This window comes from Falco punctatus (genome assembly GCF_963210335.1).
Source record: "Falco punctatus genome assembly, chromosome: 4".
NCBI classification, from domain to species: domain Eukaryota; kingdom Metazoa; phylum Chordata; class Aves; order Falconiformes; family Falconidae; genus Falco; species Falco punctatus.
The window spans coordinates 115,831,297-115,856,206 of NC_137583.1; the positions used below are offsets into that span (position 1 = coordinate 115,831,297).

Genomic DNA, 24,910 nt, shown 5'->3' on the forward strand with positions numbered 1-24,910 from the left:
GATTTCAAATCTTGAGTCTTCTCCGCTCTGAACTGTGACTCCTCCCTTTCATCTTCCAATTTCCTTACTTCTCTTGAGAGCGCTTTATACTGATTTTTCTGACGTTCTATTCTCTGTTCATATTCAAGAAGTATGTTTTGCATTTTCAGCAAAGTAGCAGAACCTGGTTTGAGACAGAAAAGACACAAAGCTGCACAAATACTGCCCAATGTACAAGCTGTTCAATGCTTTGCTGCATTAGGTGCAGGTGGCAGGTCTCGGTAGCGGGAAGGTCCCTGTGAGAAGGAGCCAGGGGTCGTCCCGTGCTGGACATGGACGGTTTCGATGGACCCACCGCAGGGCACAGCTGAGCCTCTCAGCCGTGCTGGCAGCTCCTCAGGAAAAACAAACGTAGGAAAGGGCGAAACCACCACACGGGCAGAGAAGGGGAAAAGCATGTGAAAACCAGCCCCGCAAACGAACACCCAGGTCAGCGAAGGAGGAGGGAGAGGTGCTGCTCCAGGTGCCAGAGCAGAGATTCCCCTGCAGCCCCTGAGAGAACCATGCTGGAGCAGATACCCACAGCGCAGTGCTGCGCAGGACCCCGTGCCAGAGCAGGCGGATCCTTCCCGAAGGACCTGCGACCCATGGAGGGCCCAGGCTGGAGGAGATTTTCCCCAAAGGACTGCAGCCTGGGGGAGGACTCACACTGGAGCAGGGAAAAGGGACGAGGAAGGAGCAGCAGAGAGAAACTGCTACGTCCCGACTGCAGACCGCAGCCTCCCCATGCTGCCTGGGGAGGTGGCAGGGAAGGAGCGCAGCAGAGCTTGAGCAGGGGGGGTGCCGACGTGTCCTTCTCAGGTTTGGGGTCTTTGTTTCTCACTATCCAAATGTATTTTAATCGGTGGAGTCTGTTTTGCCAGTGACAGTCACTGGGAAGTGACAGCCCTGCCTTCACACTGACCCACAGGCTTTTTCACCCCGTTTCGTCAATGAGGGGCAGTGGCAGCACTGGGCGGGGAGTTTGGCCTTCAGCCAAGGTTAACACTTGCCTAATGAAATTTTAGCATAGTTTAAGAGCCCTAGTAAGTGATGCTTATGTTTATATAATGCCTTGTGCATATATGCAAGCATCTTATGACAGTTGAAATTTGTTATATATATGTACTTATTATTTTTAAGCAAAGCCATTATTTTGCTGTACTCTTTCTCATTAGCTGTTGAGGGGTGTGCTGGTTGTGGCTGGGATAGTGTTAATTTTCTTCACAGTCGCTGGTACGGGGCCATGTTTTACAGCTGTGCCGCAAACAGGGTTGGTAGCACGGGGATGTGTTCCTTATGGCCCAGCAGCGCTCACACAGAGCCAAGGCCTTTTCTGCTCCTCACCCCACCCCACCAGCCAGCAGGCTGGGGGTACGCAAGGAGCCGGGCCGGGACACAGCTGGGACAGCTGACCCCAGCTGACCCAAGGGACGTGCCATGCCACACGGCATCATGCTCAGCATATAAAGCTGGGGGAGGACGAAGGAAGGGAGGGACATCCAGAGTGATGGCACTTTGTCTTCCCAAGTATTTGTTATGCGTGACGGAGCCCTGCTGTCCTGGAGATGGCTGAACACCCGCCTGCCCATGGGACGTGCTGGATGAATTCCTTGCTTTGCTTTGCTTGCGTGCGTGGCTTTTGCTATTAAACTGTTTTCATGCCGACCCATGAGTTTTCTCACTTTTCCCTTTCCGATGCTCTCCCCCACCCCACTGGGGTGGAACAAGTGAGTGGCTGTGCGGTGCTTAGGTGTTTAGGTGTGGCTGGGCTTAAACCACATCAAGGGGATATAAAGAAGAAAAAGCTCTTGCTGACTTTTGATGACCGCATTAGAAGGAGCTGAACTGTACTTTGCAAGAAACTGCTTCTCCAGCTCTGACTAGACAGAGAACCAATGATAACGTAAGGCACGTCGGCTGGCAATGCAGGCAACATCTCAGGTTAAGTGACAGTTTCACAGCTTTTGAGGGGGATCTCTAGTCACAAAGAGATACTATATCAAAATATGAAATTAACATACTTTGGAGTGCATACAAAGAAATCATGTTTTAAGGGGAACTTGTAACAGCTGAAGACAGAGACTTGAAAACATACCCATATGAACCACACTAAGCTCTTCCAACAGCAGCATAGTCTCCTTGTAGGTTGAAGCTTGTAACCGGACATCCTCTGAAGGTGGGTCAGATGAGTGAGTTAAACCAGGGTCATCAGTTACTTCCACTGGTATGCTGACCTACAAAAAATACAGTACTTTCTGTAATTCCACTGTCTAGTATTACAGACCATTACAAATGCAGGAATGATTCATTCTCTCCTTCACAGCCCACAGATTTGTCTCAAATACAATAAAGCTGCATACCAGCAGCAATTTGTACATCTGGTTGATCACTACATAAACACTGCTCCCACCTAAGTGATTAAAAGCTGATAGAGACTGTTTATCAAGAAACTAGTTTTACAGTACCTCGTTCCTTTCACTCCTGGTTGTTGCTGCAGGTCTAGAAAACAAGAAATATATTTCAGTACTGAAATGCTTACTTTGCATTATGAATAATACCTACAGTTGCTTTGAAAACTTAATTGCAGAACTGAATTAAACTAAAATCTGGTATAGTAACTTTGCTAGATATAGTTCAAGACTGAAACAATTATTGTGTGCTATTAATGTCTACTGGAAGGCTAATTTTTCCGCAAGATATTAAGCAAATAGTTGAAATAACTGTTCCCTAAACTTCACGCAAAGTGACAGAAATCTTACAGCTACAGACATGTAGCTATACGCTTACGTGCATTCCCTGTTTAATACCAGGGGTTTAGCTCTCTTCAGTACCGAGAATCCTTCTCCTACAGGTCAATGAACTGTAATTTTGGATTCTCTGGTGTCCTGGGTCTGGCTGGGACGCAGTTTATTTTCTTCACAGCAGCCCACACAGGGCTGTGTGTTAGATTTCTGACCAAAACAGTGTTGATAACACACCAGATTTTTAGCTAGGGCTGAACAGTGTCAACAACTTCTCTTTCTCACTTTGCCACAACCCACACAAGTAAGTTCAGGGTGGGCAAGAAGTCAGGAGGGTACACAGCTGCAAGAGAAAAGGTGGAGCGGGGAGCAGGGCAAAAAATCCTGAGATACCTGCAGTGAAAAAACTGAGATACCTCACCCTTTTTAAACACATGAAATACTTCTATGCCTGTGCACACACACTCATGTAATTAATCAGAATTCGTGCACGTGACCTTATTGTTGACTTGGCCAGCATGTTCAAAAGCACTCTAAACAGAAGTGAAGTGTTTGTCAACACAAAGCGCATCAGGTAGTCACAGGAAAGAACAAGAAAGAACAAGAAAGAACATCAGGTGGTCACACGAAAGAACAAGAATCTTCATATGCATCAGGTTTACAAAAAACCTTAAACACACAACAAAACCCCAAACTTGCCTCTAGCTCTCAGGCCAATTTTTATCATTAAGTGAGTTTTATTTTCAACATTCCTTATATGCATACCTTCCTTCATCCTCAGATGTTTCACTGGAAGTGCTATCATCCGGTACTTGACCATGATTGCCACTGGAAGAGCTCATCTGCTGATGAGCCTTCTGCTTTGAAGGCTGTCTTTTACTTTCCTTTGCACCTTTGGCATTCAGGGCAATTTTACTGCATTACACAGAAAGAAAGAAAAAAAACAAAACACCAAGTGAGTAGGTTTATAAAAAAATATTTCTGTGAAACAGACATACTTAAGATGATGTCCAGAAACAACCGAGACAAAAAATAGCTATGATAAAATCACAGACTTGACTGTAAAGATCGTGGAATATGCCCAAGTATTTAAAACCCTTCCCCTAGAGTGAGGGGGACACGTGGAATCTGAGCTGGATCCAGGTTAAGCTGGACTATATCCAACAGCCACGTTACAGAAAGCATCTAGAGCAGAGATTCCTTTGAAGGACAGACAGAAAAAGCTCCTGCTTAGGTCTGCATAAAAATACGTGTGCCTTCTTTAGACTTTTGAGATTGGTTTGGTAATATCATCTTTTCCCCTCTCCCGACAAAGGGCATATTAACTTAATGAAAAGGAAAACACCAACTGCACGGAGATCACTAAAATCACCTAGAAAAGGGAGTAGTAGCAAACCCCAAGTTCCTACTTTTCTTTTCTAGGTGGCCATTTCCTACAAAAATAACTGCTTTTTCCAGTCTTCAGTTCTGGTTTTGAAGATGCATTTTACCTCAGTGTTGACATGGAAATCACAGGAATTTAGGTGGGCGTTTTCTTTTGTTTTCCCCTTTTCTTTTTTTAGAGCAGGCAATAAATTTGAACCTCCATCGTGCGCTTCATTTTGTCTAAAAAGAATTTTTCTTCATTTTTTGAGAAGCAGTGGACTACTCACTATGGCTTTCACCACTGAGGAAACTACTTCAACTACCACAGTATCAGAAAACCTAAGACACTTACATAGTACTACAAATAAGAGCTAGAGATTATTTCCTTAGCTTACCCTTTCATTGGCATTTTAATCAATTTTGAGCTCTCCCCAGATGAAAAACTCTTTTTGTCTTTTTCTTCTATCGTGTTTTCATTCTCCATTTTCAAACAGTCATTCTTCCTTACAGTAATCTTTTGTTTCATTTGCCGATTAGTGATGTTATTTAATTTATCCACACATTCCTGTTTTGCCACGGCCTGCACTTTTGAACATCTTTGTTTGCTTTTTTCCTTCTTAACCTATAAAAACAAAGTTAAGCTTCACGTATTTCTAGAAGACAGAAACACCACATCCAAGATTGATTAATTCAGAGTTTACCCCTGAAATAATATAAAATGATCTTTTTTTTAATTCATAGAGAAGCATTTTCACAAAACTACACTACAAAGTGTATTATGCCATTGAAAGTACTTTGAATTCACTCATGATGCAAGACATAACAAAAATACAGCCCTTAGAAAGAAAACAATAGTGTCTCTTAAAACATGAACAAGAAAAAAGTGAAAACAGTACTGATGGACAAAGCGTTAGGAGGACTGCACAATGTTCGTTGTAACACCACCAGAAAAAAATCAAGTGGAACTGCGAACAAGGGGAGGAAAGAAAAAAAGATCCCAAACCCACAAACACAACTGGTTTCACAGGAAAGAGGAATTTTAGTGAAAGGCAATGAAGACACACCACGCAGATATCACAGCACATGAATTATTAGTCAGGACCCTGTTCAGAAGCTATTTTCATTCTTTGATTCAGAATCAGAACCTGGATTTCTTTTTATGGCAATGAAGAGATAACTACTTGCACTGGAACCAAGTGCCACCTATTGTTAAACTGGAACAATAATGCATTCCGTTTTCCAAAAATGGGGAAAAAAGACAACTCTCTACTGCTCTCTTTATTCACCAGTCACCAATTTAATTAGAACAAACCCCAATTTGTAGGAAGCATCCTCCTTTAATGATGAATAGCTAAAGTGAACAGGACCGTTGATCCAGAGCGAGATTAAAGAATAAAGAGTAGCAGGTGAACCACCTCTTTTAGCAGCTGTACCTTCTCTTTCTCCAAAGCCAGGAATACTATTTGCAGCATTCCTACCCTACCCTTAAATCTTCCCGTATCTTGTTTTAGTTCTTCATCAAGATTCCTTTTCAGCATGACGTATGATTGCTGAGCATTTGCAAAAAGTCTTTCCATTTCTGTTTCTCCTATTTTGTTGTTAATAAAGCAGTCCCTGGGAAAATCATCACTAAATCCAGAGTCTTTTCCAAGTTTCCTCTGTTACAGAAAGTGCATTTTCATCACATGTAGAAACTGGTCTTATTTTAGGAATAATATTAGAAATGTCATCCAAAAGACTTGTTTTAAAGCTGTATCTCAGGGAGTATTCAGGACTTCCCACTGCATTTCAACTACTTTCAGTTTCATTCTCTTCCATTTCCATAGAAGGCATTTTTTTCTCTCTCTTTCTCTCTCCCTCCTTCTGCTAGAGGCATCTTTGTATCATCGATATTGTTTGTGCAATCTTCTTCATCTGTACTCCAGGTATCTTCCATGTTTGCATTTCAGTTATCTTGATCAGAAAGGACACCAAGACTCGGAATACAGTTTCCATTTTGGGTACTTTTCCACCTAGCATAAGTTTAATATCTCCAAATTCACTTTACTTTCTAAGCTGTTACTTGATTCCGTTGCATGAGATGAAACAACATGAGAACTCTTCAATTCAGCACTGAAGCCATCTTCTGACATTTCTTCCACAAGGGAAGTAGTTCTCCCAGTTTCATTAATTTCACCAAGCAGCTGCTTTAGCTCTGCTGTAACATTTTTACAATTTGTTTTCAATTCCCTTTTCTCATTTTCAACCCACATTCTTGCATCTCTTTCTTTCCAAGGTCTTGGACTTAACTGCTTGTCAGCACTGTGCAATTCCTCATTTTCTGCTGTGAAATTTCTGATGTAAAACTTCTGCCTTACCAGTGTGGTTTTCATGTGCTGTTTTTTTCTATCAAGTTGGTAGTTTCTAAAATATATTTATCCTTAAGTAAACAGGTACAGACAGAAAGATTATCAAGAAAAATTACTACAGTTAATCTATGCAATTTCTGTTGCAAACTCATCCTATAATAGAAATAAGGCATTTTGAAAGCCATTTTCATTAAAAAAAATCAAGGGACACTAAATGAAAGGTTCACTGCACACCATCTTCTTAACAAGAGAAGGACTCAGAGACAGCAGTTTCTTGGGTTAGGTTTGCCTAGGCATTAGGGTTGCTTTTACCTTTTAGCCTGCTTGCTTGCTGTAACTGCCGGCATTTGTCACAGAGCATGTTTATTTTTCACGGTTTATTGCTTTAATACCATTTTTCATTAAAACTGCCAACATTTTCCTCACCTACCCTCCTCCCTCCATCGCGCTCTACCGTCTGGCATTGTACAGTCCCCGGCCACCTAAGCTAACCCAACGGGAATGAACATGACAAGCTTCTTACTGTTCACCACACGGAGAACTGGCTAAGGGAGGATTATTTCTTCACCCAAGCTTCAGAAATAATGAATTCCACTCCAAGGTGCAAAGGAAAGGATTTATTAGGGGAACCTGCCTGCTCCTGCCCTCATCCCAGGAATCAGGAACCCAAGCTCGCAGGAAAACCACACCACGCCTTAACCCTACCCAGCCCCCTCAAGTCCCTGTCCCCACGCTCTGTTTCTCAACAGCACCGACGGCTTCTGCCCCGTGTCACAGTCCTGCCCACACGCCCCTTCCCCTCGTGGTGCCTCCTGAAGAGGGCCTGCAGCCTTGGTGTCCCAGCGGGCTGAGACCGTCATGCTCCTCGCGCTCCTCTCGTCAGCCAGGCCCTGTTCTCCCGCGGCAAAGACCCCTCCGCTCACAAGAGGGAAGGAGCACCTCAGCCAGACACCACCTGTCTCACCCTCCCCCTTCCCAAGCTCACTGGCCAACTACTACCACCTTGCAACAGGCTTAAGTCCTGCGCTTTGCCTGTTGGAATTAGGCACGTCCCTCTCTCGTGACGCCCGGCTGTGGGGTGGAAATCATTTGCTACGCTGTCCCTTCGGGTGTTCGTTCCAGAGGACGCCAGACCCCGCTGTGCAGCCCTGCCCCGCACACCCGCCACAAGCAGGACGCCTGCCTTATTCCCCTCTAGGATACCCTCTGAGAAAACCCTTTTCAAACACTTCACGTGGCCAAACAAGAGCGTATTTTGCAGAGGCTGGGGAAGCATCAGAAAGGTCGCGATATTTCAAGGTGTTCTCTTTGATCTTTGTCTTACAAAGAGGAAGACCGGCGTGTTTCATCAAACAGATCAGCATATTATAGACAAATCTCCCTCTTCACTTGAACGTGCATTTTGCACAGGCAATAAAACCCACATTTGGTGGCACTGTTTCTCAGCAGTGCACAAGAGGAGAAACACCGCTCAAAATTTAAGCAAACCAACTGAAAACAACAAGCATCCGACATAGTGACAAGGATTTAACCCCACCATAAGAAGACTGTATCCAACTTTATTTCGGACGGTAAACACAGCCTTCACCTACAGGACGTCCCTTCTGCATTATTCATTGACTGGTAAGTTTTCTTTACCTTAGTGTATAATACAGCCTACTGAATCAGACTGCAATCCAAAATATTTGGGTTTACATACCCGCACACCATAATATTCAATGCCATCTTTCATGTCTTCTTTTTCAGCTGATGATGACATATGAAAGGTAGATCCCGAGTTCTCACCTGCAGTGAAAAACCACACATTTTTATAACCATCAAGACTTCATATTACTTATTTACACCTAGAGTGCATCCTGAATCATCCTACTTGTGACAAAAAACTTAACACAAAATAAAAAAAAATACTACGTGCAGGACTGACCATTTAGTAAAGGAGAAATCCTTCAGATGAGAGTTCTACGCCAACAGCAAAACTTCCCTGCCATTCTACACTCCAGATGCTCAAGAGACAGCGTCGCAAACTACAGGCAGAAGCCCTTCACAACAAACCCTGAACTTTCAGTCACGTTTTAGCTCCTAGGCAAAGCGTAACAGTAAGGTATCAAAAATTAAGACGGGGGGAAAAGTGCTTGGCCAGATCATAGCTTTCTTCTGCTACGTTATCATCCAAGAATGTCCAGGTGTTCAGACAGGTCAGCCCTAAACCACATACACTTTCAGCACTATGCCACAAGAACCCGAACCCAAAGAGATACAAACACATCCAAAGGGCACACGTAACGCAAACAAGGTAACTTCCTTTACAACTTGCCGGCAAGCGCCGTGACAGCTGGTGTTAATTAACAAATACTAAGCACTTCATTGCTATAGCGCGCACCCACACCGTAAGTGCATTCCTAAGGCAGACATCGATAAAAGCTCACTTCAGCCTGTACGTGTTTACAGACAAACATTTAGTCCACCAGGAAGTTACCGGTGTGGCGCTCCCCTGAAACAATCCGTGAGCGCGCTCCGTGTCTGTCTGCAGCTGGAAGCAACACACCAGGTGATCCTTCTTCCGGACTTTCAGAATCCGTCTGTAGAGCATAAAACACGGGCGTGAGCATCGGTACAAATTCTCAACTCATTTCTACGCAAAATGTTCCTGCTAAGCCAACTTGCACAGCATGGAATCACAAAAGCCTTTGATCAGCCCCTTGGAAAGGGCACGTCAAGACACAGTATATTGGAAAATCACAGCAGACTTGTGTGTTTTCAGATCTTAGGCAAAAACCTCACAACTCATCTAAACTAGTCTGTCACGCTGGCAAACTGCACAGCCGCAAGGGAGAATTAACACGGTAACTCGAGCTGTGGGTTGCCAACCCGTAACTGCAGGTCTGGGGGGGACCCAACTTTCGGACTGAACTGGTACCCGATACTCAAATTTGTGCTGACGTTCCCCAGGCACACGTCCTGCAGTGGGGAGCGAACACATTGCTACTCCCAGTTGCAAGGGTTGAACAAAGACGAGCAAGACAAAGCTTACAGAAACCAAGGCTACAAAAAAAAAAAAACCCAAAACAACCCAGCAGCGTTTTAGCCTTGTATTTTTAAGAAGCGGGTGGGGAAGAGTTCCTTCTTCCTCACAAGAGAAGTCAGAGGGCGTAAGCTACAGACTCTGCCCGCTTTCTTCTAACCCATTCCCACAGACAGGAAGAACTAAAAGGGCAAACACAGCCAGCACGTGTGGTATTTCTGTTGAACGCTACTCTCAAAAAGGGCCAAAACGGTAGAAAGGCTCTTTCCCAAAGCAGCTCATCATCTAGGCTGCAGACCCTAAGGGCAACCACTGAACACGTCAGCGGAATAGAGTTGTGTGGTGAAAAAGCAACAATCCCGCCAGCCCCGCTGAGAAGCTCAGACTATTTTAAGCAGCAAGAAACTTCACTGCCGCAATACTGTACCAGAAACCCAACTCCAAGGGCCAGCTGCCATGAGACCCAAATCATTAGCTCGACCTACCTTCACCCCAAGCCTCGCTGAACAGCTAGCACACAGCACAAGTATTTCAAGGGCCCCCAGTTACAAACATACAGCAGAACCAGGAGAAGGGGAAATAAGCCTCAGCCGCGGCAGGGCCCAAGCTCCGAGTGCTTCTGGATCTCGCTCCCCACCCCCGCCCCACTGGGAACCCCGGTGTCCTTCACGGGAAATACCTCAGAATCCCAGGGAGATTCAGCACCTTCCTCTTCCTCTGCTCCCACCGCAGTCAGGGCACCTACAAAGGCAGTAAGAGGTGAGACACTGAGCCCTTCTATTTCACTCTGCTTTTCCCCATCACCCCTGCGCCCAAAAGATGCACAGCGGTTCTGTTGCTGAGGACAAACTAAGCAGTGAGTGTTGAATTCAAGGGTTTCTTCACACCCAGCACACAACAGACCACGGTACTTCCTTTGGATCGCCACCTCTCTTGCCTCCTCTCCAGCAGGAGATGGCTATGCACAAAGCTTTGCTGCTAGAGAGGGACGCAACATTCTTCGCACAAGAAAAGCGAGCAAGACAGGAAGAAAATCCGGAACATCATAAAAATACAAAAGGGTCTACTATTGATGAATCACAGGGCCAGCCTCGCTTTTGGCATTTTCTCCTGTAGGCGACTCCTTTTACAAACTTTCATTGTCTACGTGCTACTCCTAGAAGCCTCTCCACCCACGTACAGCAGCGGGTGGTCAGTCGGTCAGACAGACGGGGCTGCTCCTACTCTCCTTCCATGAAGGTACGCTTACCAGACTTCTTCTGTCACTTCACCAATGTTCACTCAGGTCACAAACAGAAAAATGCAGGCAGCTTCCTACCATGCAATTTGATACGCGCCATCACTCCCATCATGTAACATGGACACCACAATTTTGCTTAGAAGATAAGACTTAGATGTGGATGCAGGAGAGCTGTGACACCTCCCCTGTGCACAGCACAGGCTGAATGACCAGCTTTTCTGGTCAACTGTATCTGCCTGAAAGCTGGATAAAAGCAGACCTGCGAGCACCCAGGGTTTTGTTTTGTACGGGCCTTCTAAGGATGCAAGTCACATTCTCTGTTCAGAGTACGTAGGTGTCTTCGTCTTCTGGATTCTGTTTCAGAGTGCAGTCACTTCAAAATTAGGCGCCATGCTGCTAGAATGAAAAGCAACCCTTAACTCCTCTTCAGCCTTGCCCGTCACGGTCAACAGGAAGGTGTTCAGCAGCAGCTATTTGAGCCTGAAGTCTCCCTTTTTAGGTAAGATTTTAACAACATTGGAGCCCCTAAGAATCCTTTTCCACAGGGTTTAATCAATCTTGACATTTCTGTATGATGGGTACAGAACAAGGAAGAAGCAGGAAAGATGAAAGGCTACAGTGTTCTTCTATCTGCAAAATTCCAGTTCTCATCGTGTCGGTAACTCTAGTCAGTTAATTATTTTTCCAACCACTGGAAAAATAACTCAAAAACATAAACTAAAAAGATAAGGACTTCTCCCATTAGCTGTTGCAAGTAAAATTTCTTCTTTCCTTGGAGCAGTAATTCACGAGTCTATTTTCTGCCAACACTGGCTTCTATTGGCTTCTGTCAACACTGTGAAAGAGGAGGACTCCTCACTGTCAAGAGTTCTTCACTTTTAGCACAGGGAGAAAGTCTTAGTTAAAACACTGGCAGAACCCTACTCCAAGGCTTCTGAAGAGCCCACCATTCAAAAAAACGTATATAAAAAATTCACAGGGTAAACCAGATTCCAGTATTTTTGCCTGTCATTTATTGCTACCATGCATTTTTATTAACGGATGCCTGCAGTGCAGCGCATACAAAAAGATGCAAATCCCCCACCTTTTACTCTGGTCTGCTCTCTAGCTAGCATTGAAAAATGACTTCTGGTCATCTTAGTTCTTTCCAATTAGTCCTCACCTCTCCACTCTATTCTGAGACTTCCCTCCTCATAAATTGTCTTACATAATGACTTTTGGCAGATTGCAGTGGACAGCAGCTACTCTTCTATGCAGAAAACACGAGAACACCACTACTTTGCCTCAAAAATAGATTTTAAGGATGTATTACTATGCAACAGTAACAAAGTAAATAGGATGGGAAATTCCAGCTCTCACTGAACATTTAATTGTGAAAGATACTGTACCTGTTCTCCAGATTTATGAAATCAAGTTGTCAAGGATGGCATTTCAACCCTTTTAGAGTCAGAAATATTTGCGCTGCAGGAATCATGATGCTTTGCTGAAGCAACCTAAATTCCTTAAACCCAAATCCAAACATAAACTGTTTGAAAGAAAGAAATTTTTACATCTACACCTACTTCTTAGCACCCGACCTTCAAGGTAACATATGGCTAAAAACCAGCATGACGCAGGTGAATAAAGCCACACAGGAAAAACAGCCGACATGAAATGAGCCACGAAAAGGCAACCTTTCTGTGTTTGTAATATCGTAACATACTGGTCCGTTGTGGGGCTACACTTCACGTTACCGTGGAATACAGACATAACCAAAACTCAAGTTTTAACCGAACAACCTCTAACAAGTATTTGTGTGTCTTACCAGAACACTGTCACTGCAAAATAAAGGGCAAGAGAGGACCTGTTGCTTACCCATTGCAAATACAGGAGAGGGAGAAGAGCGAGAGGAGAAGGAGGAAGATACATCTCCTAGAGAGAAGTTTCATCTCTATTATTGTCAAAAGAACAACAATACTGGTTTTTTTCTTCGCCTAAAGCAAAGATGCCAAACAACTTGTAACTTCTAAGTATAGAACACAAATAGTTCCAAGTCCGCTTACTTTTCTGCATATCTGTTCACCTCTCTCTGGTTTATATTGTCAATAGACAGTTGTAGAAACTCTAAAACCTGAATGGCAAATTGTTTCTCATCCGATTAACAAGTGTGATTAATACAAAATACAACACAAATTATCAACTATACAAATCAATAAACCTCAGAACAAAGAAACAAAAAAACCCCATTAAGGTTACATATCCTCTCTCCAATACATAGCCGACCAGCTAGCCGCCTCAACTTTAGCCTTGTTTCCAAAGAAAAAAGAATTCCTGACAACACGCTGACACTAATTTCCTCCCATCTTGTCTCTCTTCCTCACCTCCCTCCCCTGCCTCTGAGCCTGCTGGTCATTTTCCATGAAACAAGAGAGGGAAGCCTCAGAGGAACGTGTTTGTACATGTTTCAAAACAACTGCCAGGCAGGTAGAGATAAAGCCAGGCAAGTAATATTTCCTGAAAACTACAGCTACGGCACGAGCCCAAGAATTACCCTTTGTGGCTCACGGGCAGCTCCTGGACAGCCTAGCCTACAGATCCCTAGCCTGGAATCAGCCACAGCACATGCTCAAAGGACCAAGACAATCAGGAGGGGGGGGGGGGGGTGTGAGCCACGGAAAGAAAAGCAGACTTCAGGACTGCCTGAAAAGGGGAGATGACAGCAAGTACGGTGTAGGAAGCGTACATCACGGAAGGGTATGGACAGTGCTGAACAGCAGACTAGAGGAGGGAGCAAACACATACACCGAGGATTATTTCAGTACACCTTCTGCTCCCGGGATGCCTTGCTAGAGCCATTCATTTCGTATTAGAAAGAAAATTGCAAGTACAATGGGTCTGTTCATAAAAGAACACTACAAAGAGATTGTTATGAACACCTTCAATATCTTCTGCGTGTCCTAAACCAAATTCCTCCAACAGATCCGCAAAACAAATCAATCAGATGCTTTATTAAATACTCCCATCTAGAAAGATTACAAAGCTAAACCCAGAACTACATGCCGTGAACATTACCTGATTTCTGCTGCATTTTTTTAGGAGAGGTTTCATTCATTTCCAAAACAGATTCAGGGGTCTTCAGCTATGAAAGACAATCCAATGACAAAAAAAAAAAAAAAAAAAAAAAAAAAAAAAAAATTCAGACTTGAAGTAACTACATAATATTTAACGAGCAGGACAAGTAGTCAGTCTGACACGAACAAATACTTACCTGGGAATTGTCGGGGTTCTCCAAAATGCCTGGAGGTAAAAAATGTTTTGGAAAGTGTTATTTCATTTAATTGAAGGCACCTTTCACTCCATTCAACATCAGCAGTTTCTACAACTAAGTATTACTCGCAAGCTTTATTCCATCGAGACTGCGATACTTAACATTCAATCTACTTCAACATCCAGCATTTGTATCAGTATACAAGAAATGGACAATGCACGCTTCCCATCGTGCGCCTTGGATTTAAGAAACAATACTCACAGAACCAGGACAAGCCATAGGAAGCAGTAAGGACATGCTTGTTAGCACAACAAGATCAAAATACTTCTTTTGAGGAGCTGAACCCTGCCTTCTACAAAGATCATTTCAAAAGCCAAAGCTGGTCTGCTGTAACGAACTACCGTAAAACAGTCCAGCAGCACTACGACTGCGATTATCCTACAAGTGTTTAATGTTGAGGAGTGTTTTCCTTTCCATCGATGGGACAGAGGAAACGTGGGTGCAGACACAGACACCTCATACACATCATTCAATGAGGTAGAAGCAAACTAGTTCTTATCAGGTTGTTCGGGTCCAGCTTGTGTGGAAAGGAAAAAAACCAACCCATTACAATTGGTTGTAATCTGCATTTATAGCACAGTTCCAAATATGTAATTTTTAAAAAATTTTTGTCCAACATGGAAATCATTTACAAACCCACACAATCTACTGGCCCACCTATATTTCTCAAGTCCTCTGCTTTAGTCATCTTACAGTTTGAGTCCTCTCATGAAAGAAGTGCATGAAATGTTACTAAGAATGGCTCCACAGCATTATTTTCATGTTTACAAAAACGGTTAAAAAGCAAACAGCATTTGATTTCAGTAAACTTGGTGGTCTAGCAGTATAGAAAAACCTTAGAAAGATTAGCGTAATCACCTTTTACCTCCTTTTTACACCGATTTTAAACTTCTCTCAGTAGAATCATACAAAGCACGACAACTACTCAGCAAGGGGATTTACAAGCTCCCAGGAGCTTTTAAAGTTTTGCTTCCAGCTTACTAAACTAAAACTGGATTCGCTTCTTCAGCTATTCTATTGTACTTACACTACAAGCAGGACTGACCGTTTAGTAAAGGAGAAATCCTTCAGATGAGAGTTCTACGCCAACAGCAAAACTTCCCTGCCATTCTACACTCCAGATGCTCAAGAGACAGCGTCGCAAACTACAGGCAGAAGCCCTTCACAACAAACCCTGAACTTTCAGTCACGTTTTAGCTCCTAGGCAAAGCGTAACAGTAAGGTATCAAAAATTAAGACGGGGGGAAAAGTGCTTGGCCAGATCATAGCTTTCTTCTGCTACGTTATCATCCAAGAATGTCCAGGTGTTCAGACAGGTCAGCCCTAAACCACATACACTTTCAGCACTATGCCACAAGAACCCGAACCCAAAGAGATACAAACACATCCAAAGGGCACACGTAACGCAAACAAGGTAACTTCCTTTACAACTTGCCAGCAAGCGCCGTGACAGCTGGTGTTAATTAACAAATACTAAGCACTTCATTGCTATAGCGCGCACCCACACCGTAAGTGCATTCCTAAGGCAGACATCGATAAAAGCTCACTTCAGCCTGTACGTGTTTACAGACAAACATTTAGTCCACCAGGAAGTTACCGGTGTGGCGCTCCCCTGAAACAATCCGTGAGCGCGCTCCGTGTCTGTCTGCAGCTGGAAGCAACACACCAGGTGATCCTTCTTCCGGACTTTCAGAATCCGTCTGTAGAGCATAAAACACGGGCGTGAGCATCGGTACAAATTCTCAACTCATTTCTACGCAAAATGTTCCTGCTAAGCCAACTTGCACAGCATGGAATCACAAAAGCCTTTGATCAGCCCCTTGGAAAGGGCACGTCAAGACACAGTATATTGGAAAATCACAGCAGACTTGTGTGTTTTCAGATCTTAGGCAAAAACCTCACAACTCATCTAAACTAGTCTGTCACGCTGGCAAACTGCACAGCCGCAAGGGAGAATTAACACGGTAACTCGAGCTGTGGGTTGCCAACCCGTAACTGCAGGTCTGGGGGGGACCCAACTTTCGGACTGAACTGGTACCCGATACTCAAATTTGTGCTGACGTTCCCCAGGCACACGTCCTGCAGTGGGGAGCGAACACATTGCTACTCCCAGTTGCAAGGGTTGAACAAAGACGAGCAAGACAAAGCTTACAGAAACCAAGGCTACAAAAAAAAAAAAACCCAAAACAACCCAGCAGCGTTTTAGCCTTGTATTTTTAAGAAGCGGGTGGGGAAGAGTTCCTTCTTCCTCACAAGAGAAGTCAGAGGGCGTAAGCTACAGACTCTGCCCGCTTTCTTCTAACCCATTCCCACAGACAGGAAGAACTAAAAGGGCAAACACAGCCAGCACGTGTGGTATTTCTGTTGAACGCTACTCTCAAAAAGGGCCAAAACGGTAGAAAGGCTCTTTCCCAAAGCAGCTCATCATCTAGGCTGCAGACCCTAAGGGCAACCACTGAACACGTCAGCGGAATAGAGTTGTGTGGTGAAAAAGCAACAATCCCGCCAGCCCCGCTGAGAAGCTCAGACTATTTTAAGCAGCAAGAAACTTCACTGCCGCAATACTGTACCAGAAACCCAACTCCAAGGGCCAGCTGCCATGAGACCCAAATCATTAGCTCGACCTACCTTCACCCCAAGCCTCGCTGAACAGCTAGCACACAGCACAAGTATTTCAAGGGCCCCCAGTTACAAACATACAGCAGAACCAGGAGAAGGGGAAATAAGCCTCAGCCGCGGCAGGGCCCAAGCTCCGAGTGCTTCTGGATCTCGCTCCCCACCCCCGCCCCACTGGGAACCCCGGTGTCCTTCACGGGAAATACCTCAGAATCCCAGGGAGATTCAGCACCTTCCTCTTCCTCTGCTCCCACCGCAGTCAGGGCACCTACAAAGGCAGTAAGAGGTGAGACACTGAGCCCTTCTATTTCACTCTGCTTTTCCCCATCACCCCTGCGCCCAAAAGATGCACAGCGGTTCTGTTGCTGAGGACAAACTAAGCAGTGAGTGTTGAATTCAAGGGTTTCTTCACACCCAGCACACAACAGACCACGGTACTTCCTTTGGATCGCCACCTCTCTTGCCTCCTCTCCAGCAGGAGATGGCTATGCACAAAGCTTTGCTGCTAGAGAGGGACGCAACATTCTTCGCACAAGAAAAGCGAGCAAGACAGGAAGAAAATCCGGAACATCATAAAAATACAAAAGGGTCTACTATTGATGAATCACAGGGCCAGCCTCGCTTTTGGCATTTTCTCCTGTAGGCGACTCCTTTTACAAACTTTCATTGTCTACGTGCTACTCCTAGAAGCCTCTCCACCCACGTACAGCAGCGGGTGGTCAGTCGGTCAGACAGACGGGGCTGCTCCTACTCTCCTTCCATGAAGGTACGCTTACCAGACTTCTTCTGTCACTTCACCAATGTTCACTCAGGTCACAAACAGAAAAATGCAGGCAGCTTCCTACCATGCAATTTGATACGCGCCATCACTCCCATCATGTAACATGGACACCACAATTTTGCTTAGAAGATAAGACTTAGATGTGGATGCAGGAGAGCTGTGACACCTCCCCTGTGCACAGCACAGGCTGAATGACCAGCTTTTCTGGTCAACTGTATCTGCCTGAAAGCTGGATAAAAGCAGACCTGCGAGCACCCAGGGTTTTGTTTTGTACGGGCCTTCTAAGGATGCAAGTCACATTCTCTGTTCAGAGTACGTAGGTGTCTTCGTCTTCTGGATTCTGTTTCAGAGTGCAGTCACTTCAAAATTAGGCGCCATGCTGCTAGAATGAAAAGCAACCCTTAACTCCTCTTCAGCCTTGCCCGTCACGGTCAACAGGAAGGTGTTCAGCAGCAGCTATTTGAGCCTGAAGTCTCCCTTTTTAGGTAAGATTTTAACAACATTGGAGCCCCTAAGAATCCTTTTCCACAGGGTTTAATCAATCTTGACATTTCTGTATGATGGGTACAGAACAAGGAAGAAGCAGGAAAGATGAAAGGCTACAGTGTTCTTCTATCTGCAAAATTCCAGTTCTCATCGTGTCGGTAACTCTAGTCAGTTAATTATTTTTCCAACCACTGGAAAAATAACTCAAAAACATAAACTAAAAAGATAAGGACTTCTCCCATTAGCTGTTGCAAGTAAAATTTCTTCTTTCCTTGGAGCAGTAATTCACGAGTCTATTTTCTGCCAACACTGGCTTCTATTGGCTTCTGTCAACACTGTGAAAGAGGAGGACTCCTCACTGTCAAGAGTTCTTCACTTTTAGCACAGGGAGAAAGTCTTAGTTAAAACACTGGCAGAACCCTACTCCAAGGCTTCTGAAGAGCCCACCATTCAAAAAAACGTATATAAAAAATTCACAGGGTAAACCAGATTCCAGTATTTTTGCCTGTCATTTATTGCTACCATGCATTTTTATTAACGGATGCCTGCAGTGCAGCGCATACAAAAAGATGCAAATCCCCCACCTTTTACTCTGGTCTGCTCTCTAGCTAGCATTGAAAAATGACTTCTGGTCATCTTAGTTCTTTCCAATTAGTCCTCACCTCTCCACTCTATTCTGAGACTTCCCTCCTCATAAATTGTCTTACATAATGACTTTTGGCAGATTGCAGTGGACAGCAGCTACTCTTCTATGCAGAAAACACGAGAACACCACTACTTTGCCTCAAAAATAGATTTTAAGGATGTATTACTATGCAACAGTAACAAAGTAAATAGGATGGGAAATTCCAGCTCTCACTGAACATTTAATTGTGAAAGATACTGTACCTGTTCTCCAGATTTATGAAATCAAGTTGTCAAGGATGGCATTTCAACCCTTTTAGAGTCAGAAATATTTGCGCTGCAGGAATCATGATGCTTTGCTGAAGCAACCTAAATTCCTTAAACCCAAATCCAAACATAAACTGTTTGAAAGAAAGAAATTTTTACATCTACACCTACTTCTTAGCACCCGACCTTCAAGGTAACATATGGCTAAAAACCAGCATGACGCAGGTGAATAAAGCCACACAGGAAAAACAGCCGACATGAAATGAGCCACGAAAAGGCAACCTTTCTGTGTTTGTAATATCGTAACATACTGGTCCGTTGTGGGGCTACACTTCACGTTACCGTGGAATACAGACATAACCAAAACTCAAGTTTTAACCGAACAACCTCTAACAAGTATTTGTGTGTCTTACCAGAACACTGTCACTGCAAAATAAAGGGCAAGAGAGGACCTGTTGCTTACCCATTGCAAATACAGGAGAGGGAGAAGAGCGAGAGGAGAAGGAGGAAGATACATCTCCTAGAGAGAAGTTTCATCTCTATTATTGTCAAAAGAACAACAATACTGGTTTTTTTCTTCGCCTAAAGCAAAGATGCCAAACAACTTGTAACTTCTAAGTATAGAACACAAATAGTTCCAAGTCCGCTTACTTTTCTGCATATCTGTTCACCTCTCTCTGGTTTATATTGTCAATAGACAGTTGTAGAAACTCTAAAACCTGAATGGCAAATTGTTTCTCATCCGATTAACAAGTGTGATTAATACAAAATACAACACAAATTATCAACTATACAAATCAATAAACCTCAGAACAAAGAAACAAAAAAACCCCATTAAGGTTACATATCCTCTCTCCAATACATAGCCGACCAGCTAGCCGCCTCAACTTTAGCCTTGTTTCCAAAGAAAAAAGAATTCCTGACAACACGCTGACACTAATTTCCTCCCATCTTGTCTCTCTTCCTCACCTCCCTCCCCTGCCTCTGAGCCTGCTGGTCATTTTCCATGAAACAAGAGAGGGAAGCCTCAGAGGAACGTGTTTGTACATGTTTCAAAACAACTGCCAGGCAGGTAGAGATAAAGCCAGGCAAGTAATATTTCCTGAAAACTACAGCTACGGCACGAGCCCAAGAATTACCCTTTGTGGCTCACGGGCAGCTCCTGGACAGCCTAGCCTACAGATCCCTAGCCTGGAATCAGCCACAGCACATGCTCAAAGGACCAAGACAATCAGGAGGGGGGGGGGGGGGGGGTGAGCCACGGAAAGAAAAGCAGACTTCAGGACTGCCTGAAAAGGGGAGATGACAGCAAGTACGGTGTAGGAAGCGTACATCACGGAAGGGTATGGACAGTGCTGAACAGCAGACTAGAGGAGGGAGCAAACACATACACCGAGGATTATTTCAGTACACCTTCTGCTCCCGGGATGCCTTGCTAGAGCCATTCATTTCGTATTAGAAAGAAAATTGCAAGTACAATGGGTCTGTTCATAAAAGAACACTACAAAGAGATTGTTATGAACACCTTCAATATCTTCTGCGTGTCCTAAACCAAATTCCTCCAACAGATCCGCAAAACAAATCAATCAGATGCTTTATTAAATACTCCCATCTAGAAAGATTACAAAGCTAAACCCAGAACTACATGCCGTGAACATTACCTGATTTCTGCTGCATTTTTTTAGGAGAGGTTTCATTCATTTCCAAAACAGATTCAGGGGTCTTCAGCTATGAAAGACAATCCAATGACAAAAAAAAAAAAAAAAAAAAAAAAAAAAAAAATTCAGACTTGAAGTAACTACATAATATTTAACGAGCAGGACAAGTAGTCAGTCTGACACGAACAAATACTTACCTGGGAATTGTCGGGGTTCTCCAAAATGCCTGGAGGTAAAAAATGTTTTGGAAAGTGTTATTTCATTTAATTGAAGGCACCTTTCACTCCATTCAACATCAGCAGTTTCTACAACTAAGTATTACTCGCAAGCTTTATTCCATCGAGACTGCGATACTTAACATTCAATCTACTTCAACATCCAGCATTTGTATCAGTATACAAGAAATGGACAATGCACGCTTCCCATCGTGCGCCTTGGATTTAAGAAACAATACTCACAGAACCAGGACAAGCCATAGGAAGCAGTAAGGACATGCTTGTTAGCACAACAAGATCAAAATACTTCTTTTGAGGAGCTGAACCCTGCCTTCTACAAAGATCATTTCAAAAGCCAAAGCTGGTCTGCTGTAACGAACTACCGTAAAACAGTCCAGCAGCACTACGACTGCGATTATCCTACAAGTGTTTAATGTTGAGGAGTGTTTTCCTTTCCATCGATGGGACAGAGGAAACGTGGGTGCAGACACAGACACCTCATACACATCATTCAATGAGGTAGAAGCAAACTAGTTCTTATCAGGTTGTTCGGGTCCAGCTTGTGTGGAAAGGAAAAAAACCAACCCATTACAATTGGTTGTAATCTGCATTTATAGCACAGTTCCAAATATGTAATTTTTAAAAAATTTTTGTCCAACATGGAAATCATTTACAAACCCACACAATCTACTGGCCCACCTATATTTCTCAAGTCCTCTGCTTTAGTCATCTTACAGTTTGAGTCCTCTCATGAAAGAAGTGCATGAAATGTTACTAAGAATGGCTCCACAGCATTATTTTCATGTTTACAAAAACGGTTAAAAAGCAAACAGCATTTGATTTCAGTAAACTTGGTGGTCTAGCAGTATAGAAAAACCTTAGAAAGATTAGCGTAATCACCTTTTACCTCCTTTTTACACCGATTTTAAACTTCTCTCAGTAGAATCATACAAAGCACGACAACTACTCAGCAAGGGGATTTACAAGCTCCCAGGAGCTTTTAAAGTTTTGCTTCCAGCTTACTAAACTAAAACTGGATTCGCTTCTTCAGCTATTCTATTGTACTTACACTACAAGCAGGACTGACCGTTTAGTAAAGGAGAAATCCTTCAGATGAGAGTTCTACGCCAACAGCAAAACTTCCCTGCCATTCTACACTCCAGATGCTCAAGAGACAGCGTCGCAAACTACAGGCAGAAGCCCTTCACAACAAACCCTGAACTTTCAGTCACGTTTTAGCTCCTAGGCAAAGCGTAACAGTAAGGTATCAAAAATTAAGACGGGGGGAAAAGTGCTTGGCCAGATCATAGCTTTCTTCTGCTACGTTATCATCCAAGAATGTCCAGGTGTTCAGACAGGTCAGCCCTAAACCACATACACTTTCAGCACTATGCCACAAGAACCCGAACCCAAAGAGATACAAACACATCCAAAGGGCACACGTAACGCAAACAAGGTAACTTCCTTTACAACTTGCCAGCAAGCGCCGTGACAGCTGGTGTTAATTAACAAATACTAAGCACTTCATTGCTATAGCGCGCACCCACACCGTAAGTGCATTCCTAAGGCAGACATTGATAAAAGCTCACTTCAGCCTGTACGTGTTTACAGACAAACATTTAGTCCACCAGGAAGTTACCGGTGTGGCGCTCCCCTGAAACAATCCGTGAGCGCGCTCCGTGTCTGTCTGCAGCTGGAAGCAACACACCAGGTGATCCTTCTTCCGGACTTTCAGAATCCGTCTGTAGAGCATAAAACACGGGCGTGAGCATCGGTACAAATTCTCAACTCATTTCTACGCAAAATGTTCCTGCTAAGCCAACTTGCACAGCATGGAATCACAAAAGCCTTTGATCAGCCCCTTGGAAAGGGCACGTCAAGACACAGTATATTGGAAAATCACAGCAGACTTGTGTGTTTTCAGATCTTAGGCAAAAACCTCACAACTCATCTAAACTAGTCTGTCACGCTGGCAAACTGCACAGCCGCAAGGGAGAATTAACACGGTAACTCGAGCTGTGGGTTGCCAACCCGTAACTGCAGGTCTGGGGGGGACCCAACTTTCGGACTGAACTGGTACCCGATACTCAAATTTGTGCTGACGTTCCCCAGGCACACGTCCTGCAGTGGGGAGCGAACACATTGCTACTCCCAGTTGCAAGGGTTGAACAAAGACGAGCAAGACAAAGCTTACAGAAACCAAGGCTACAAAAAAAAAAAAAACCCAAAACAACCCAGCAGCGTTTTAGCCTTGTATTTTTAAGAAGCGGGTGGGGAAGAGTTCCTTCTTCCTCACAAGAGAAGTCAGAGGGCGTAAGCTACAGACTCTGCCCGCTTTCTTCTAACCCATTCCCACAGACAGGAAGAACTAAAAGGGCAAACACAGCCAGCACGTGTGGTATCTCTGTTGAACATTACTTTCAAAAAGGGCCAAAACGGTAGAAAGGCTCTTTCCCAAAGCAGCTCATCATCTAGGCTGCAGACCCTAAGGGCAACCACTGAACACGTCAGCGGAATAGAGTTGTGTGGTGAAAAAGCAACAATCCCGCCAGCCCCGCTGAGGAGCTCAGACTATTTTAAGCAGCAAGAAACTTCACTGCCGCAATACTGTACCAGAAACCCAACTCCAAGGGCCAGCTGCCATGAGACCCAAATCATTAGCTCGACCTACCTTCATCCCAAGCCTCGCTGAACAGCTAGCACACAGCACAAGTATTTCAAGGGCCCCCAGTTACAAACATACAGCAGAACCAGGAGAAGGGGAAATAAGCCTCAGCCGCGGCAGGGCCCAAGCTCCGAGTGCTTCTGGATCTCGCTCCCCACCCCCGCCCCACTGGGAACCCCGGTGTCCTTCACGGGAAATACCTCAGAATCCCAGGGAGATTCAGCATCTTCCTCTTCCTCTGCTCCCACCGCAGTCAGGGCACCTACAAAGGCAGTAAGAGGTGAGACACTGAGCCCTTCTATTTCACTCTGCTTTTCCCCAGCACCCCTGCACCCAAAAGATGCACAGCGGCTCTGTTGCTGAGGACAAACTAAGGAGTGAGTGTTGAATTCAAGGGTTTCTTCACACCCAGCACACAACATCATGGTACTTCCTTTGGATTGCCACCTCTCCAGCAGAAGATGGCTATGCACAACAGCTGACACAGCTACAAGCAGCACTGAAGACGTGTTTGGGTCACACTCAGGAAAAGGCTCCAGCACGCTGCAGCCCTGTGGCATACAGAGTTTAGGTCACCTGTTCTCCAGTCCACAGCTCCAGAAATTGCCACTGACTACCACCATCCACTGTACAAGAAGTACCATAGAAACACCACCCGACACATCTTCACGCTAAAATCACCAAGAAACAATGCTCCTTTTGTAGCACTACCAGAAAAGACCTTCCTTGACTAGCAGTTTTTACCCTGCACCTTCCCAGAAGGTAGACACCTAAGCATTGCCATTGAAAGGAGGAGAGGCTCACAGCCCAAAATCTCACCCCAAACACACAACTTGTCTCTATCTCAGGGGGCTAACATCCGAATCTCTTCTCTACTAGGCACACGCAAGGCTCAGTCTCAGTAGGTTCCTGGCCAGATTAAACTATCTTCATTTCTCTCTTTTAAGCTAGTCCGTTAGGTAAAACTGATTCAGGATTCGCTCTTGTGGAGACATGCACACAAAAAATGGGAAAGGAGCTAGAGACCAGTGAGGGCACCCGTCCTAGCAGAGGGGAACTGCTGGTTCCAGCCTCAGCTAGGACTACTCACACTGTGCCAAATGCAGGCTTATGGTAAAATGCACCGACAGAAGAGCATGTATAGGCACAACACCTGGAATACAGCAGGTTCTGCCAGGCCCGCTCTGTAGCATTTGATCAGCAGCTACACACGCTCTGGTAACATCTACCACACCACTCTACTCTCTGGAGACAGACAGTGGAAAGTGTGCCTTCTCCTCCTGCTCCAAGACCTGAGGTGAGTACCAGAGTGCTCAGCCCTGACTGACATGGCAATGCTTTCAAGCACACTCAAGCGTGGCACTGGAGAGACTTTCTACGTTTTAAAACTGGACAAGGTGAGGCACTGGAACAGAACAGCTTTCTCTCAGATCGACTCAAATCTTTCCCAGGCTTCAGGCAAGAGCAATCACAACTTTTCAGTCTGACAGTACGGGCCAGAAAGGGGAATACCACTGTCACACCCAAGACTCTCTAATCCTCCTCTTTTTCAAC

The 24,910-nt window shown here is 44.5% G+C and overlaps 1 protein-coding gene and 1 long non-coding RNA gene across 7 annotated transcripts in view; one reads left to right on the forward strand and one right to left on the reverse strand.

Moving 5' to 3' along the window:
- The window catches only part of LOC308062018, a 459,477-nt gene that overhangs the window by 160,509 nt on the left and 274,058 nt on the right, over nucleotides 1–24,910 (forward strand). The window lies entirely within an intron of this gene.
- LOC308062010 (uncharacterized protein) lies at nucleotides 1,462–14,289 on the reverse strand. Of its 6 annotated transcripts, none has more exons than XM_080382828.1 (5): nucleotides 13,985–14,289; nucleotides 8,952–13,855; nucleotides 8,136–8,260; nucleotides 4,523–4,749; nucleotides 1,462–3,677 (listed from the first exon to the last, which is right to left on the reverse strand). In XM_080382828.1, exons 2-5 carry the CDS (start codon nucleotides 9,082–9,084, stop codon nucleotides 3,506–3,508), a joined length of 657 nt encoding a protein of 218 aa, XP_080238954.1. In that variant the 5' UTR covers nucleotides 9,085–13,855; nucleotides 13,985–14,289; the 3' UTR covers nucleotides 1,462–3,505. The 6 variants fall into 6 exon arrangements, 5 of the variants coding, with proteins under 5 accessions (XP_080238954.1, XP_080238956.1, XP_080238953.1 ...); XM_080382830.1 differs by having other exon boundaries at nucleotides 13,789–13,855; nucleotides 13,985–14,284; XM_080382827.1 differs by having other exon boundaries at nucleotides 8,952–14,289.

What these genes read in the sequence shown, in the direction of transcription:
- LOC308062010 (XM_080382828.1), bottom strand. Translation starts at nt 9,084, where the DNA reads ATGCTCACGCCCGTGTTTTATGCTCTACAGACGGATTCTGAAAGTCCG. An exon ending in TTCAGGGGAGCGCCACACCG is followed by an intron (nt 8,261 to 8,951) that starts GTAACTTCCTGG and finishes TTTTCACTGCAG; the next exon opens with GTGAGAACTCGGGATCTACC. An exon ending in ATTAAAATGCCAATGAAAGG is followed by an intron (nt 3,678 to 4,522) that starts GTAAGCTAAGGA and finishes TGTGTAATGCAG; the next exon opens with TAAAATTGCCCTGAATGCCA.